The following is an 18,244-nucleotide window of genomic DNA, read 5'->3' on the forward strand; positions in this document are numbered from 1 at the left end:
CATGAAATTAATTATTTTCGTACAAATGATTAACATTTTAAAACGATTGAAAATGAAACCCTTAGTCGCTGCAATTAGATGTCAAAATCAATATAGCTTAGTGTCACACTGACGTTTTTGATGATCTGGTTAATAGACATCAATTCAAGTAGGTACATCTTAACTTCTACCTTGACGAAGTTAGGACACAGTCTTCAATACAAAATAATCTAAAATCATACTTGCCGTCAAGGCGCCCGATATTTACATTACAAAACTAACCTTACGCCACTTCGTTGGCGTAAGGTTAATATTACGTTTGCAAACAAATTTGAACTTTAGCCCTATACAAAAGGAATTTAAAACCATGTTTTCACTAAAGCTTAGACCTTGCTGTGTTGTTTCACATTAAACCAAACCTTACGCAACTGCAAATAAAGTCCACAATCAATGTGGCTCGGTGGCACAATCCACATTAGTATTTAATAATCTGAGGGCCTACCGCGAAGTCCGCGAACCACTTTCGACGTGTTGCCTCTCTGTCCCTCTTGTAAATTCGTACGTAGGTGTGACAGGGAAACAACACGTCGAATGTGGTTCGCGGTAGACCCTCTGGTCGCCAGACACCACCCCGTGGTCCGCCTTCAAATGCTTGACGATGCAGAGAACTCTCTTGTCAATGACTTTAATCAAATTGGTAATAAATATTGTGTTTGCAAACAAAATCGAACTTTAACCCCACACAAATAAAATTTAAAAAAGAATGTCCGTGTAGACGGCTTGCGTCTAGATTCGTATGAAATCAAACCTTACGCAACTGCAAATAAAGTCCACAATCAATGCGGCTCGGTGTCACAATCCACACTAATAATTTGGTCGCCAGACACCACCCCGTGGTCCGCCTTCAAATGCTTGAGGATGCAGAGAACTCTTTTGTAAATGACTTTAATCAAATTCGTAATAAATATTGTGTTTGCAAACAAAATCGAACTTTAACCCCACACAAAAAGAATTTAAAAAAAAAGAATGTCCGTGTAGAAGGCTTGCGTCTAGATTCGTATGAAATCAAACCTTACGCAACTGCAAATAAAGTCCACAATCAATGCGGCTCGGTGTCACAGTCCACACTAGTGATAATCTGGTCGCCAGACACCACCCCGTGGTCCGCCTTCAAATGCTTGAAGATGCAGAGAACTCTTTTGTAAATGACTTTAATCAAATTCGTAATAAATATTGTGTTTGCAAACAAAATCGAACTTTAACCCCACACAAATAGAATTTAAAAAAGAATGTCCGTGTAGAAGGCTTGCGTCTAGATTCGTATGAAATCAAACCTTACGCAACTGCAAATAAAGTCCACAATCAATGCGGCTCGGTGTCACAGTCCACACTAGTGATAATCTGGTCGCCAGACACCACCCCGTGGTCCGCTTTCAGATGCTTGAGTATGCAGAGCACAGACTTGTCTATGTTGGCGTATTTGTTGCACTTGAACTGGCAGATCTTGCAGGAGTAGAAGTCGTCTTCGTCGCTTTCGAAAACTTTCCACACCCAGCTGTTTTCGTCTGTGGAAAAAAATAGGGTTCAGGCACAGAATAAATAATAGTACTGGGTACAGAAGATTCACTCTCTAACAAAACGCGTCTATTACGAAAGATATGACCGTGGGTGGCGCAAGCGCGAGCAGGCGTCCGTTCCGTAGCGGTGCGCGGCAACTACTATGGCTAGACACCAATAATGGTGTGGGCCGCATGTACTTGTAAGTACTTGTAGCGACGAAATCGAGGAGGGAGCCACGCCTGGTTCAGGATACAAGGTAAGAGATTTAAAGAAGGTATGTTGATGAAGTTTGTCAGACTAATATTATGGGACAATCCCTATTAATATTATAAATGCGAAAATAAGTCTGTCTGTCTGTTACTTCTTCACGCCAAAACTGCTGAACCGATTTAAATGAAATTTGGTTTGGAGATAGTTTTAGGGCCGAGGAAAGAAATATGATAGTTTTTATCAATCATCATCATAATCCCAAGTAGATGAAGTCGCGAACAAACGCTAGTATTGGAATAAAAAGGAAAATCGCTACCACACTAAATTAGAACGGGAGCGCTTGTGGGCCTTTTCATTTTAACTTGTACTTTAACGCGCGACATTCCTGAGAAAGTGTATAGGGTTCGACATTGACCGTCAGTTTTGTGACGATTGCTATTTAATCGGCCGTTAATGGTACACAGAAAATACCCTCATGTGTGGTGACCTTGATTGCCCTATCTGCTCCGTCTAGTAATGTGGTCAGTGACTTGGCCTAACAGTAACAGTAACAGCAATATGCAGCTAACTCACCTGCAACCTTGGTGTACACCTCCTTGTGTATCATCTTGATGTGTCTGTTCATGTTGCCGGTGGCGTTGCCGCCGTGGGAGATGTTCCGGTTGCACAGCTTGCATTGCGCCTGTGTTCCGCTCAGCTTCTTGAAGTAGGACCACGCCCAGCTTCAGTGGGCCTTCTAGTGATGGATGAAGTGGTCTGTGACTTGGCCTAACAGTAACAGCAATATGCAGCTAACTCACCTGCAACCTTGGTGTACACCTCCTTGTGTATCATCTTGATGTGTCTGTTCATGTTGCCGGTGGCGTTGCCGCCGTGGGAAATGTTCCGGTTGCACAGCTTGCATTGGACCTGGGTTCCGCTCAGCTTCTTGAAGTAGGACCATACCCAGCTTCGGTGGGCCTTCTAGTGATGGATGAAGTGGTCTGTGACTTGGCCTAACAGTAACAGCAATATACAGCTAACCCACCTGCAACCTTGGTGTACACCTCCTTGTGTATCATCTTGATGTGTCTGTTCATGTTGCCGGTGGCGTTGCCGCCGTGGGAAATGTTCCGGTTGCACAGCTTGCATTGGACCTGGGTTCCGCTCAGCTTCTTGAAGTAGGACCACACCCAGCTTCGGTGGGCCTTCTAGTGATGGTTGAGGTGGTCTGTGACTTGGCCTAAAAGTAACAGCAATATACAGCTAACCCACCTGCAACCTTGGTGTACACCTCCTTGTGTATCATCTTGATGTGTCTGTTCATGTTGCCGGTGGCGTTGCCGCCGTGGGAGATGTTCCGGTTGCACAGCTTGCACTGGGCCTGGGTTCCGCTCAGCTTCTTGAAGTAGGACCACACCCAGCTTCGGTGGGCCTTCTTGTCGGGGCTCTCTACTGTAAGAAAAAGGTAAGTTAGAAAATTTAGAAACTATAGCTGGTCAAGCAAATCTTGTCAGTAAAAAAGGCGCGAAATTCAAATTTTCTATGGGACGATATCCCTTCGCGCATACATTTTTCAAATGTCCCGCCTTTTTCTACTGACAAGATCTGATTGACCAGCTATATTATTAAATTGTTCAACGGGGGTCTCGGAGAAGACCACGGGGACAACGCCGTCCTCGAAACGTCGGAGGTAAATCTTAAAACTTAGATACTCGATTAAGTCCCGTTGTACAATTTAATAATGTGTAAAAATCGTGAAAGTTCAGAGTTAGAATCAGAGTTAGTTTAGAAACTAGCTGACAATAAATACAGTTAGCAGCAGAAGTTGCTAAGCGGGCGAGGTGTTCAAAATTACATTGACACGCTCTTATTCTCTTAACAATAAAGTCGCGTCATGATAATTTTGAACACCTCGCCCGCTTAGCAACTTCTGCTGCTGACTGTACATCAGTGGCTCTGTGAGCTGTCGACACCGAGTCTATATGGCCCCGCAATTGAAAAAAATATATATATATACGAGTATAAAGCCACCAATCCCTACTAATATTATAAATGCGAAAGTAAAACTATCAATCTGTTACTTCTTCACTTTTACACCGCTGAATCGATTTAGATGAATATGGTATGGAGATAGTCTGAAGCTCGAGGTAGGGCATAGGATAATTCTAACAATCATTATCATCATCCTACGATGACGATTTAGCGGAATAACGCTAGTTCTATACACGATGGCTAAAAAACTGCATTCGCGTTGCCAGGGAGGTTCTGGGATTATACTGAGCAATTTTTACTATGGGACCAATCCCGAAACGCGAAAAAATAATTACCGTCACAAAGAAAATGGACGTATGAAACAGACAAATTTTATTTTCGCGATTTCGGGGTTGGTCCCACAGTAAAAGTTGCTCAGTATAATCCCAAAACCTCCCTGGCAACGGGAATGCAGTTATTTTCTAGCCTACCTGTATAATTATCGAATCTGCTCACAAAATTTAAATCGGTTGGGAAATCCGACCTCCAGGCGTATTATGACGACTTGAAGATGGCTTTATTTATTCACGTGATAAAATAAGTGTCACTTTTTAACATCACGCGATTGAAGGACCACCGTCATTTATCTATATACGACCATGATATCCGTACAGGCCGCGTAGCCAACATGCCAATCGCTTACGCTCCGTAGCGATCAAAACGCAACTATCACTGTCGCGCTAATATGGAAGAGTGATAGAGATAGACGAATCGATTCGATGGCGATGCGCAAGCGATTGTCACCTTGGCTAGGCCGCCAGGCCGCGTAGCCAACATGTCAATCGCTTACGCTCCGTAGCGATCGAAACGCAACTGTCCCTGTCGCGCTAATATGGAAGTGTGATAGAGACACACAAAGCGTTTCGTTGTCGTAGCGATGTCGATTGTCACCTTGACTAGGCCGGCAGTAAATAAGTAGGGTGACCAACTCACCAACGCTCCGATCATCATAGTCCTTGTCGGTTATTTCCTCTGTTTTCACAGCATAGGGTGTCTCCACTTCCTGAAGGTCCAGGATAGAGTCCGCCTCACCCTTGCCCCCCACTTCGACTTGGTAGACGTTCGGGTGGCGAGTGCGGACGTGGCGGTTCATATTGTTGGTGTTGCAGCCCTGTGAGATAATACTTCTGTCAAGCCGGATATGTCAGTAGCAATGTAAAGCAAACTAAAGTATGGTATCCCTAGAAAACGAACAAAAAGCAGCAATGTACATCGAACAACGATGAAATGTAAAGAAAACAGTTCCACAGATAATTGGTCAAGCAGATCTTGTCAGTAGAAAAAGGCGGCAAATTTGAAAAATGTAGGCGCGAAGGGATATTGTCCCCCAGAAAATTTTAATTTCGCGCCTTTTTTTACTGACAGGATTTGCTTGACCAGCTATAAATTAACACGCGATTTTCGAACAATTCAAACGTAGTGTTGCCCACGCATTTTCAAATTTGCCGGCTTTTCTACTGACAAGATTTGCTTGAGCAAGTATATTTCATAAAGTAAGAACGGTAACCACGAATAATTTCGTACATCGAGTGACCTGTTCCTATCTCTGTCGCTCGCGAATTACCATATTGCTGTCCCGCTGATGATGCCAGCGGTCAATGCCACTGTGCGAGCGAGAAAGCAGTATTGTTACCCGCGTGCGATAAAAATAGGAAATGGTTGGTCAGTGTACGGAATTCTTCGTACTTAGTGTCCTCACTACCTATTATATGATGCAAGAATCCAGAGGTCGCGGGTTCAAACCCCGGCTTGTACCAATGAGTTTTTCGGAACTTATGTACGAAATATCATTTGATATTTACCAGTTGCTTTTCGGTGAAGGAAAACATCGTGAGGAAACCGGACTAATCCCAATAAGGCCTAGCTTCCCCTCTGGGTTGGAAGGCCAGGTGGCAGTCGCTTTCGTAAAAAGTTGTGCCTACGTCAATTCTTGGGAGCCGTGGCAAAATGCCGGTAGAACGCGAGGAAGAAGATATTATATGAAGCATTTGTGTCATCGATAGGATTTTATATTGTTGAAAACATATAAAAAAACAACCTGTGTAATTTAATCGGGTTTTTTGGCACTGAATGTGTTAACCTTTTTTGTCGGCGGGTTCGTGTGTACGAATTCAAAGCTAACCTTGATAGACAGCACGACATTGCATATGTTGCACCGGAAGATGATGGTGCTCAGCTTGTCGAAGTATTTCCACACCCAGCTGCGTTTCCGAGTCTCTGGAACATGCAACATTCATTATCATTTTTTCTACTCGTCGGCTGTAATTCTTGAATTAAAATTTCGTATACCAAACTGCAATTGGGTACTTTTAATGTATGGGCTCCCAACTCAGCTGTAATATTCATTTCGAAACGGTTTAGTCAACTATAATGAAATTTACCAATCACAACTCGCCGCCGTCAAGGGTATAGGTCAAATTAATAATCAATCAGATTTATATAATATGTTTTCCCATTTCTTTTAATAACTTTATTTTCTTTTCCTTTTGTAAGAATTTGATATGTTTTCTGAAAGAGCTACGAATTTGTATGATTCCATGTACATATGTATATTTTCTAAATCAAATTTCTATTACACCTTATGTGTATAATTGCATGAATTCTATAGTAATTTAAATTGTATTTTTTCCCTTATTTTCTCGTAATGCATGTTAATTATAAGATGTAATTATTTTTGAAAAGATGTGTCCCGCCAGGTTTGTTGCCGGTCCCATATTGGGATACCCTCCTCCAATTGAGGGGGGATTTAAATCTTCTCGGGGCAGAGGTGTAGGGTTGGAGCCGGTCTACCTAGCTTTATTTGACGTTCATAAGCGCATTGTAATTATGCCTACTTGAATAAACTATCTTTTATCTTTATCTTATCTTTAAATTATTTATTTTAGGTTGTATGGACGAAGTTGCGGGCAGAAGCTAGTAATTTAATAAAATTGTAAATTTGTAACACTTACCATGTTCCCGTTTGTATTTCCTTTTCCTCGGAATCAGAACATACTGAACATTAGACAGCTCACAGTCCGTCTGGGCGATGGTCTTTTCGCTGACAACCTCCTCCGTAGGCCCTTCGCAGACCTCGCCCAAGAGCACCGGCTGTGTTTTCTCCGCACCATCTTCATTGAGAACATTCAATTGAAGGAACTCGATGCGAAACCCCACCGTCGAATCCGGGTTCTTGTGTAACTCTATGACTTCTGCATGACTTGTTTTTAAATGACCTAGGAGATCTAGGGACTTCTCTGAAGCTTGGACCACATTCTCGCATATGTTGCATCGTTGGGTATTGTCATCCTTCTTCAGAAAATATATTGACACCCATTCTGGCAGTTCTTCTGGATTCTGCATTGCTGGAATCATCATTATATATTAATTTTCGTGTAAGTGTACTACTGTGGTAATTAAACAACATTATAATAACGAAATAAAAGGATGAATAAATAAAAGGCATTTTCATTTATAAACTTCTTTTAATATATAAATTCAAATAAGTTACATTTTTACAGAGAAATAATTAGTTTCAGATCAAAGAAAGACTTAAAATGAATAAAGCTACCGATGTTTAAAAATCATAACACAAAATACTGATTTTAAAATGCAGTTTGCAACATGATTTCTACTATTCTGGATGGACTAAAAATATTTCCAATTATTTTAAAGCCTCATTGTCTCATTTGGATAGGGCAAGGCAAACTATTCTAGAGTCAACCACCTTTTGTGGAATCTTAGGAGAATCTAGATACTAAACTTAGCGAAGGTTTAGTTTAGTTAACTAAAACATGTTATTGCTACTGCAACACAGAGCTGCCATCATACTCGTATATTGTTAACTAACACTGTTCCAATTGCTTTAGTTAGTAACAAGATAGTGCCTATTACATGTACACGGTTGCCGGGCATGTTTTGTAGGAAGACGGTTGGCCTCCCTACAAACAGTGTCCGGCGAACATGTACATGTAATAGGCACTATCTTGTTACTAACTAAAGCAATTGGAACAGTGTTAGTTCACAATATACGAGTATGATGGCAGCTCTGTGTTGCACTTTAGTTTAGAATGTCAAGAGAAAATGCACATAAAACTTAGCCTGTGACTTCAATAAAATCTCTACTGCTTCTGATTTAAGCAAGAATGTAAATAAAATTGATCTAATAGAGCTGTGCTATGGACTGTCAACTGCCATAATTTTATCTAATTAACAGAACAAGTTGTCGGACTACATGTCATATATGTCATTCATAAATTCAAATAATAGCATGTATAACTATGTATGTATTTAAAAACTTATTGTACATAAGACAGGTTAAGACGCAATAAAAACAAGTTAGTCTGACACAAATAATATGTTATCTTAGTGGCCGGCATTCTCAGATGGTAGGAAAGTATGTTTACTTTCCTACCAAAGAGATTTGCCACATGTTTAAGAACTGCACAAGATGCAAAACATCATGTTCTATACACTTTGTATATATGTAATAAGTTACATAAAAGTACAGCAGTTGAGACACCGAAGCCTAAACAATAATGCACAAATATAAAGCATTGAACTTGTAATATAGCCTCTCTAAATTGTACATAGCAACACAACATCAAATGATTCCACTGTCCATTTTTAATCTATCCTACATACCATCGGAGAACATAGGCTTCTTATGGTTGTGGAAATCTCGGACAACTTCAACACCGCACACTTGCATGTTTATCACGGATATACAACCTGTTTTCTGTCGGTACGAGCAGCACCACTGCTCTGCCCCGCACTGCAGTCTACTCTTGAACACGTAAGTGTAACCTTTATAGAGAATCTGATGACCTTTCCTTGTGGGGACGCATTGCACCAAATCTTCGCCTGGAACGATCAAACAATTATGCGAATGAAATTCGCAGAAAGGACAACTAAACTGAGTAGAAACGAGCACTAGTTTATTTAAAATCAAGGCAAAAACTAGGAAATATTCAATGTTTTCGAATGTTGGAATTGTAAACAGTTGATTTGAGTTGACACAATCGCCTCAAGGTTAGGTACATTTTTTGCTATTTTACACGCGGAGTAGTATTGCATTATCATTCACCGACGTTACGTTTTAGGAATAATTTGTCATGATAATAAACAAAATAGGAGGGAAAAAAGAAAACACAAAAATAAATGCGTATGTGACGCAACAGAACCTGTCAGGTTGACGTTAGGAGGTTAGCAAATGCATTGCGTTCCGTTTCACAGGTTTGACGAGTTCGAGTCGTTCGAGATGATAGCGTCTCATGTTTCACTCATGCGCCAATAGATGGCGTTATTAGCCAAATTTTTGAATTGTATGGGATACGATTTTCAACTAGTACAGAATTACCTAATAATAAAACACAAGCTTTTTATTCACTTTTTAATACTAAAAATACCTTACCGTCTACAACCTACTACTAAGTTTTAATGGACCTTAATTCACATTACTTTGCTTGCACATGCTAATTTTTGGTCGTTTTAACGTTAGCTACATGATTATGGTCTCCTACGCGTCTCACTATAGTGTTATCTATGGTGTAAATAGCCGCCTTGCATCCATGCGTGACCTTCTGACACCACCATCTGACCTTGCCCCCTTGAGAACGTTGCCTGTAAAATGTGTAGTCGCCCATTTTAATAAGCTGATTTCCCTTTTGAGAAATCCCGAATTCAGGTTCTGAAAGTATTTATTTTATACAATGCAAGTTAAGTACACTGTCTTTTTATTAATTATTAGTGTGATACACACTTAGCGTACAGTTTATTTTATAATCACGGTCACTATGTTTACGGCCATAACTATTTTAATTTACTACTGTACACAAGCATGTATTTTCCTATTAATTCTTATGTGAAGCCGCAGTCCGCAAGGGACTGCAAACTGCAAGCTGCAACAGCACAGCAAATTTATGTAGCGGTCGTGGGCTGTATGGTGCCTTTAATACGGGCACATATCAACGAAGCTCAACAGATGGCGCTAGTGGTTGCAAAAACCAGGGATGTTGCGGATGCAGATTTTTTGACATCCGCGGATGCGGATGCGGATGCGGATATTTAAAGGCTCACATCCGCGGATGCGGATGCGGATGCGGATGTCAAGATTAGGTACTTAGAAAACGTCAAATATTACATTTTTAGTATTTTTTAATTAAAAAAACCGAAACGTTTAGTATTTGAGCAAGAATATAGGTGAGCGTTTTCCAAAAAAAGTGTACATGTCATTCATGTCTTCAAAATATTGACTTCTTGGGCTCATTTTACTCAGAATCATTTGTACATTCACGCCTCATACATGAAAAAAAGTGTCCCAAAATGTTGTATGAAAAAAATTTTTTCCAGTACGTCACGTTCATACAAATAAAAACAATTTCATACAAGAATGTGACGATCAGGAAAGGAAATTTTTGGACACATTTTTTTATGTATGAGGCGTGAATGTACAAATGATTCTGAGTAAAATGAGCCCAAGAAGTCAATATTTTGAAGACATGAATGAAATGTCCACTTTTTTTGGAAAACGCTCAGGTGCGTTATATTTAAATATCTGGGTGACCGAGCTTCGCTCGGAAAACATATAAAAACTCGAAAATGCGCGTTTTCCCTGAGATAAGACCTAGCTAGATCGATTTTTCGCCCCCGAAAACCCCCATATAGCAAATTTCATCGAAATCGTTAGAGCCGTTTCCGAGATCCCCGAAATGTATATATAAATAAACAAGAATTGCTCGTTTAAAGGTATTAGATAGATAGATAAACAGCAACTTCGCCGACTTTTCTGGATCTAGCTAGACGATTTCCTTATAGGTAATGACGAAATTACCTAGCACTTACGCCGCCGCTAAGACGTTCCTATACCGACTTGTTCGACATCCGCATCCGCATAAGCTCCGCATCGATTTTATGCGGATGCGGATGCGGATGCGGATGTTGAAAATAATGCGGAAGTTCCGCGGTTGCGGATGCGGATGCGGATGTTCGCAACATCCCTGGCAAAAACTACGAAGTGTTGATTTAAGATTTAAGATTATTCAAATGTGGAATAATTCGCATAAGAGATATATAATAAAATGACGAGAAAAATATAATTAAATATAAAGATAATATTTGTTACCGTTTAATGTTCAATAAAGTAATAAGTATACATTTTCATGTCGCTCTTCTTAATTGTTCTATTATTTCATGTACCTAGTTAGACCACGCTAACTCTGCAGAAAATTTGATAGCACAGTGTTGAAGAGTAATCATAAACGTCAAATATCTATGATACTTATTATGACGTTTAAAATAAGTAAAATAACACTTCCACAGTCTGTGCTATCTATCAAACACGCTGCAGTGTTAACTTGGACCGACTCTACTGAAATCGAAAATGCAAGCCAAAACAAAATAAAGAAAAGTATCTATATTGTTCGCGTAGCTCAACAGATGGCGCTAGTGGTTGCAAAAATTATCAAAATGTTCGTTTAAGATTGTTGAAATAATTAGATCACTACACGTTAAAAACAAAGTCCTCCGCCGCGTCCGTCTGTTTGTGTGTATGTATGTTCGCGATAAACTCAAAAACTACTGAACGGATTTTCATGCGGTTTTCACCTATCAACAGAGTGATTCTTGAGGAATGAGGAAGGTTTGGGTAGGTAAAGGCAAGTGAAACTATTTTTCTATTACTTTGTTTTCACTGCTCACTTTATGATTCCTCCCACCTACCCAACTGCATCTTCTATAACTTGGTCTTACTATAACGCGTTCTTTCAGAAATCATTCACAAAATATAGTCTTTTTAATGTGGATATTCTTTCATGTATCTATTACAGCTGTCCTCACTTTATAATACCTCCCATAGCTATCAACCTGCATCGTAGGCACGCCATGGTTGTGTGTTCCGTTCTTGCCGACGATCCGAGTATGACAGCAGGTTAGTACGGCGGGACATCCGTACCGTTTCCGTGACGAGCAGTACCAACGTACCCGGTTCCGTTGGTTCACGTAGTTAGTCTTCCAGTAGGTGTAGCCGTTGTGCTGGAATAGGGTTGTGCCTAGGTTGGTCGTTATAAATGTCCCTGGAAAAATGTTAGAATGACACTTTGGTACGGGAAAATTACGGAAATTTATGATGTCATAGACAGGAATTAGGTTGTCAAGCCAGATACCTAAGTAGATGTAAATTTATAGTTATTACTTAAGCAGCATGAAAGATGTTCCTAATTATAATGGAAAAGTACGTACAAGTATTCGAGAATTAAAATTCGGTGTAAATCACAAATTAAGAGTCAATTTCATAACTTTTTACTAGAGATGCCAAGAATATTCGGCAACTATTCGGTATTCGGCCTATTCGGCCACTTTGCCGAATATTCGGTATTCGGCCGAATGTTGCCTACTATTCGGCCGAATACCGAATATCTGTTGCATCTACATACTTCAAAGGAAAAATTGCAGAATAAAAATAACCAAAAACTATGTAGGTAGGTATATTTAAGTAGAATGTGTTCTTGGAAAGTTGTTAAATACGAAGACCATTTTTTGAGCATTTGTTGGTTAAAAACATTTTATTTTTATCATGAGTCTGATTTGTTTGACTCTATTCATTAATTTTGTTCAACAAAAATATATCTTAGCTAACGTCATCTAATGTTGAGCTTTGTTGGCGATCAGTTTTCATAATAATTGTGACTCAAAATGTTCGCTTGTCATGCCGAATATTCGGTATTCGGCCAAAACCACTATTCGGGGCATCTCTACTTTTTACTTTTATACTCATTTTTGTTCTATGTTCTTTGTAATTTAATTGTCTTTGTTAGTGTAATAGCTGTTTTGTTTTTTTTTTATACTTACTTATGGTGTTTGTAAATTTAAATAGTGTGTTTTTGCAGCTGTCAAATAAATAATTATCTATCTATCTAAGGCCAAAGAAATTAGAGCAAGTAGATGTTTTACATACATGGGCAAATTTAGAGGAACGCAAAAAAAAAGTTTAATTACTTATTTTAAATTACTTTAGGTGCTGTTAACCAATTATTAAACCTTTTTGTCCGTACATAAATATTTATGCCAAATTTCATGTAATGTAAGCATGTCGTTTTAAAATGAGAGGGTAACTAACGATTGTATGGGAGCGGTTTTCTAGCTGCTCTTAATGTAAATGGTTAAACAAAAACATAAAAGTTGCTGTTAACTGAGTTGAACCTCAACTCAGTTAACAGCAACTTTTATGTTTTTGTTTAAGCATTTACATTAACATGTAATTGGCTTTACGAATAAAATGATAGGTAATAATGATTATGAATATCCAAGTATAGACACTTGAACAAACAATATTATTACTCGTAAAGTGTATTGCTTCCACGTGTCGGTGCAAATCAATGAGCTCATTCTTTCGATCCTACTTACGTAGACAATAAATCGCCGTTATCTGCCCGTTATCTTAAAATGTGGATATAAATATAGTAAGGCCATTTGCAGAATATGGTGTAGGCAATAAATACCTACTTTTATTCCATTGAACGCAAAATAGAATTTTGATAGACGCTTTTGTACTAATTTAGTATGGGCAGGCGTGGCTCACTCCGCGATTTCGTCGCTTTGCAACAGGTAGCTATTGTAGCTAAGTACATCCGTTCCACACCATAAGCCGCGCGTGGCGCTGTCGCCACCTAACGGCCATATCTGTCCTGATCGTAACAGACGTGTTTTGTTAAAGAGTGAGTCTTCTGTACCTAAGTACTGTTATTTATTCTGTGGTATGGGAGCCAATACCGTCTTTACCATAAGGGCACACAAGGCTCCAGCATAGTTTAAGTCGGCCTTGTGGGAGCGACATTGCTTATTTCAGGTGCGTTCACGTTTACAAAATTAACCTCGTGCCGCCCAATGTACATTAGGATGTACACTCAGTTTCGATGGAATGTCAACATTAATTAAAAAGCGGCCAAGTGCGAATCGGACTCGCGCACGGAGGGTTCCGCACCATCAACAAAAAATAGAGCAAAAAAATCGTGTTTGTTGTATGGGAGGGCCCTTAAATATTTATTTTATTTTTAGTATTTGTTGTTATATTAGCGGCAACAGAGATACATTTGTGAAAATTTCAACTGTCTAGCTATCGCGGTTCATGAGATACAGCCTGGTGACAGACGGACGGACGGACAGACAGCGAAGTCTTAGTAATAGGGTCCCGTTTTTTACCCTTTGGGTACGGAACCCTAAAAACGAAGTAGGAGCATTTCATTTGTCTCGTAAAATTTCCGAACAAATTAAATTCAACCTAATTGAAAATACAACAAGATTCTAACTTCCTTGGCTATAATTTTGTATGGCGGGCGGCACGAGGCTAAACACATATAAATATGTGCAAAAAATGATGTCGTTGAAAACCTTAGGGAAAACAGTTTTCTAGCCAGTTTGGTATACTAGACTTATTTATATGTACGTACCGTCTAGGGCTCCCGATATCCGTGCTACCCGCCAACCCGTGCGTCCGTGTTCTTAGCCCCGGCGGTGCTAAGCGTCCGAACTACCCGAACCCGTCGAAGTCCGTTCCCGTGTAATCCGTTCCCCCGTGTAGTGCGTTCGGATCCGGATCTCGGCTCCGTTCGGGTATTCAATACACGGCGCCGACGGACCGAGTGGACCGACCCACGTGTGCCGGTTTGAGTTGAAAGAAATAAGTACCTATCATTAATTCATTATAAAATGTTAAAAATTATGCGTACGAATAGGGGTACTTAGGTACTTAAATATATATGAATCAATGTCGAGTTATATTTTTTGCATCGGCTAAATTTATAATGATTATATTCGAGTAAGGGCGTTATTGAATACAAAACTAGTACCTACAGTATTCTTGTAGTAGTTTAATTACTAATTTTGAAATTAGGTCCATTAGCGGCATTATGTCAGCCTGTTGTACCTACTCTTTTTTCTTTTTTATGTGCAATAAAGTTTAAAAATAAATAAATGAATTACTTTAGATGCTGTAATTTAAACCTTTTTTTTTGCGTGCCTCTAAATTTGTCAATGAGGTTTATATTAAATATTTATTTTTCGTTCTTGAGACTAATTTTCGTTCTTCGCTCTTATAAAGAACGCGTCTGATCATCACTGTACGTCGAGAACGGGCCGGACCCGCGTGTAATTAATATCCGTGGATCCGGACACACGGGTAACACGGGTACACGGACTTTAATTACACGGACCCTAATTACCCGTTCCGAACGGGCCACAAATCCGGTTTCGTGTAGCACGAGAACGGGGCCCCGGCAACGGGTGCACGAAACCTGGACGCGACCGCGAGCCCTAGTACCGTCTTGTAAAGAGACTAAGAAAAAAATATTCTCATCGTTTTCCCCAGACATTTTAATTTGTGTAATTAATAATTACATTAGCCGTTATCCGTAATTAGTATGGCGAACTTTAGACCACTAGGCTATTTTTGGAAGGTTATCATATCAACAACCTACGTCAACATACAGTACCTACCGTTTCTTTTATCGTGAATGTACCTAACTAGGTATGTACCTACTCGTAAATTGCGTGTTGTCCTACTGCCAAATAAATACTTTGTTAACTAGTTAATTACAATCATTAGGTAACAGTTTTGAATGATTCACGGTTAGTTTCACTAGACTTATATCGACCGGGACGTGTAACTGCATCGAAATATCGGGAGCTATAAAACAATAGTGACGTCACGATCAACTGGCCTACTTTTTAGTGTTGAGTCGCTCACTCGTGAGGCACCTCATTTGTACCACTCATTTTGTTAATTTGTCGCAGTACTTCGTACCGCAAAAATGTCTTACTTCACTCCTCTATTCATTTTACTCATTTACTCGCGCGCATCACAAACACCTCTTGCCACACAAATCATTCACACACTTCAAATTTCAAAAAAACTCTTATCCGTTCAAATTCACTCGCGAGTCTCGCGACCCTCAAAACTCATACACTCCTCACAACTCGCAACAGAGTCCCTGGATCGCGCGAGGCGCTCGCCTGCTCGCCGACACTCAAAACTCAAATGTCTCAAATGAAGAAACGAGTAATGATCCACACTGTCAACTGCCGAACTACAAACCTTATTGCAACGACAAAAGGTCCATCGAGAAATGCGTTGAGTTTGTACCACTCACCGCCTCTCTGTGACATGAATCCCTCAAAAATCCTTTCAAATGATGAAAAAATGAAACAATTAATTAGAAATACCCAATACCCAAAGAGACCGACACGCGACGTACTTCAATATCGCTTCGCGTTACCACCGAAAATACGTTAACAATTAAACACGAAAGACAACAAGCGTAAGCGCTGCAAGCTTTCATACATCTTAAAAAAATTGTCGCTGTTGGAATTAATGGAATAGTTGACGCTGAAAATATCATAGTACCTCACCTCATTTGAAGTAAGACATTGTAACACCTCATTTTAGAAAATGAGGTACTCATACAAACTCATTTTAAATTGATGTCCTACCCATCACTACTACTTTTTATATTTCTATTTGATTTATTAAATAGAAATTGTGTTTAAAAATAACTTCTATCTATGTTTTTCTAAGAATTATCTGGTGCTTTATTTCTTGCACGGTGTAAAATAATTTATTTTAAGTAGAGGAAAGTACCCAATCCATAAAAGACAGAAAGGAACAAGGCAATAGAAGTCTTATTGTTAAGAGAGGACCATTACTATAACAACTATACCAATAACCAATAGCTATAGCAGTCACCCTAGTTAAGTCATTAAGTTCCATGTAAAGTTATTAAAAGTTATGAATAAATGAAGAAGTCAACATGAACGGACTTTGGTCATGACAAAGTAAATTACTGTGTGGTTAAGGAATTAGTGCAGACACTATGGTAATAGCTCTTTATTGATTTTTAAATACGCCTGGCCAAGAGTTAAATAGAAGTGATAATTAGGACTGGACTTAGATAATGGGTTTCAGTATTAGACTCCGAACTAGTTCACCGCAAACTCAAAATTAGAGTATATTAACGGAAGTTAAAGTTTCAAGCGGATGACGCCATTATATGTAGAGTCAGCAGTCAACATTTAATTAAAAAATTAAATTAAGGGGCTACCTGCGGTTTTGTCGATTTTTGACAAGTTTTGTATTGTATCTCCTACAGGTATTTACACTACAGTCTACGGTTAGATTTATAAGACAAACGGCTATCGGTTCTTCAATCTTTTATCTCCATTTTAGTCTACCTGCCGGATTTTGAAAGAAATGACTACTTCTGTTTTTACGATTTTTTTAAACATTGTCTAAAGTTCTAAACAAACACTTATTTCGTAACTAGATTAGGGTTGCCATACGTCCCGGTTCGCCGGGACATGTCCCGGTTTGAAGTACGGTGTCCCGGCGTCCCGGCCGATAAGGAAATTGTCCCGGTTTAAAAATCATAGTTATTTAGTAGGGGGCTGCACTTGGTAAATAATAATATACCTACATTTCTACGTTTCGAATGGCCAAAATTTAAAAAAAAATGTTTTATGGTACCTACTTTTACCTAATGTCCAATATCAGTTTCTCAGACACACAATCATTAGATGATTATGTAAATTATGTTATTTTATAGCTTTTAAATTCTGTAATGTAGAGCTCGAATTTCAGGCTCCCGAGGGCCTAAAACCTCATCAATGGAACTTAGGCCCTCCGAGTAACTCTTGTACATATGACACATATTATTGTTGAGTAACATTTGACGATTGGTTCGTGTTAGAGCGCTGCTTTCTTACAGCTCGACCTTCGACGTCACTTAATTTTAAACAAATATTTATAAACATTTGTTTCAGAAGCTTGGCATTTGCCTCGCATGAAAGCTCACCGCGCTGGTTACGCTTCGGGCTTATTAAGTACCTAATGTGAAGATTTCTGAGCTCGACCTTCAGCCTCACTTTTTACCTAAATTTTTGGTTTGTCTTGCAAATCTCCTCTTCTTCAGCTTAGCCTTTGACCTCGCTGCGCCAAGCTCGGCCTGCGGTCTCGCTTTTTAATACAATGGACATTGGTTGGCGTCTATGCTCTAGCTGAGCTTATCCTGAAGCACGGCTTCGACCTCGCATGAAAGCTCGCCTCACTGGGGAACTTCGGATTTTTAGGCCCGGCCCGGCCTTTTTAACACGCTTTTACAATTTTGTCACAAAAAATTTCGCGCTCGCTGCGCTCGCGTTTTTTGCTGGTTGACCCTGTGAATCTACATGATAGCTTGACTGGTCAATGAATAGTCATTTAAAACATGGAAAATTTATCTCCGAAACTACTGTGCTAAAATTTTGAAAAACAAAAAAAAACACAAAATGCCTACTTTACCTATCGATGACAGGAAAACCTATTAGAAATGTGCAGTCAAGCGTGAGTCGGACTTAATTACTTAGTTTTTGATGCTATCCCTACGGGTTTTTTATAGACATTTCACTCACGTTTCACATGAAAAAATACAGTGTTAAAAATTGTGTAATGTACGGAACCCTTACGCTACGTCTTACG

The 18,244-nt window shown here is 39.4% G+C and overlaps 1 protein-coding gene across 1 annotated transcript; it reads right to left on the bottom strand.

The window, feature by feature from the left end:
- Positions 1-1,327: 1,327 nt before the first annotated feature.
- On the bottom strand, positions 1,328-8,918 carry LOC134655922 (uncharacterized). Its single transcript, XM_063511433.1, has 8 exons — positions 8,386-8,918; positions 6,714-7,106; positions 5,885-5,979; positions 4,696-4,873; positions 3,011-3,183; positions 2,766-2,939; positions 2,550-2,712; positions 1,328-1,544 (listed from the first exon to the last, which is right to left on the bottom strand). Exons 1-8 carry the CDS (start codon positions 8,450-8,452, stop codon positions 1,342-1,344), a joined length of 1,446 nt encoding a protein of 481 aa, XP_063367503.1. The 5' UTR covers positions 8,453-8,918; the 3' UTR covers positions 1,328-1,341.
- Between the last annotated feature and the right edge of the window lie 9,326 nt (positions 8,919-18,244).

Source organism: Cydia amplana, chromosome 2 (assembly GCF_948474715.1).
Source record: "Cydia amplana chromosome 2, ilCydAmpl1.1, whole genome shotgun sequence".
Taxonomy (NCBI): Eukaryota; Metazoa; Arthropoda; class Insecta; order Lepidoptera; family Tortricidae; genus Cydia; species Cydia amplana.

Bases quoted from the DNA above. Each gene is read 5' to 3' on its own strand.
- LOC134655922 (XM_063511433.1), bottom strand. From the start codon at position 8,452: ATGCAAGTGTGCGGTGTTGAAGTTGTCCGAGATTTCCACAACCATAAG. The intron at 5,980-6,713 runs GTAAGTGTTACA...TGCATGTTCCAG, and splicing joins GAAATACAAACGGGAACATG to AGACTCGGAAACGCAGCTGG. The intron at 2,713-2,765 runs GTATATTGCTGT...ATCCATCACTAG, and splicing joins AGGTTGCAGGTGGGTTAGCT to AAGGCCCACCGAAGCTGGGT.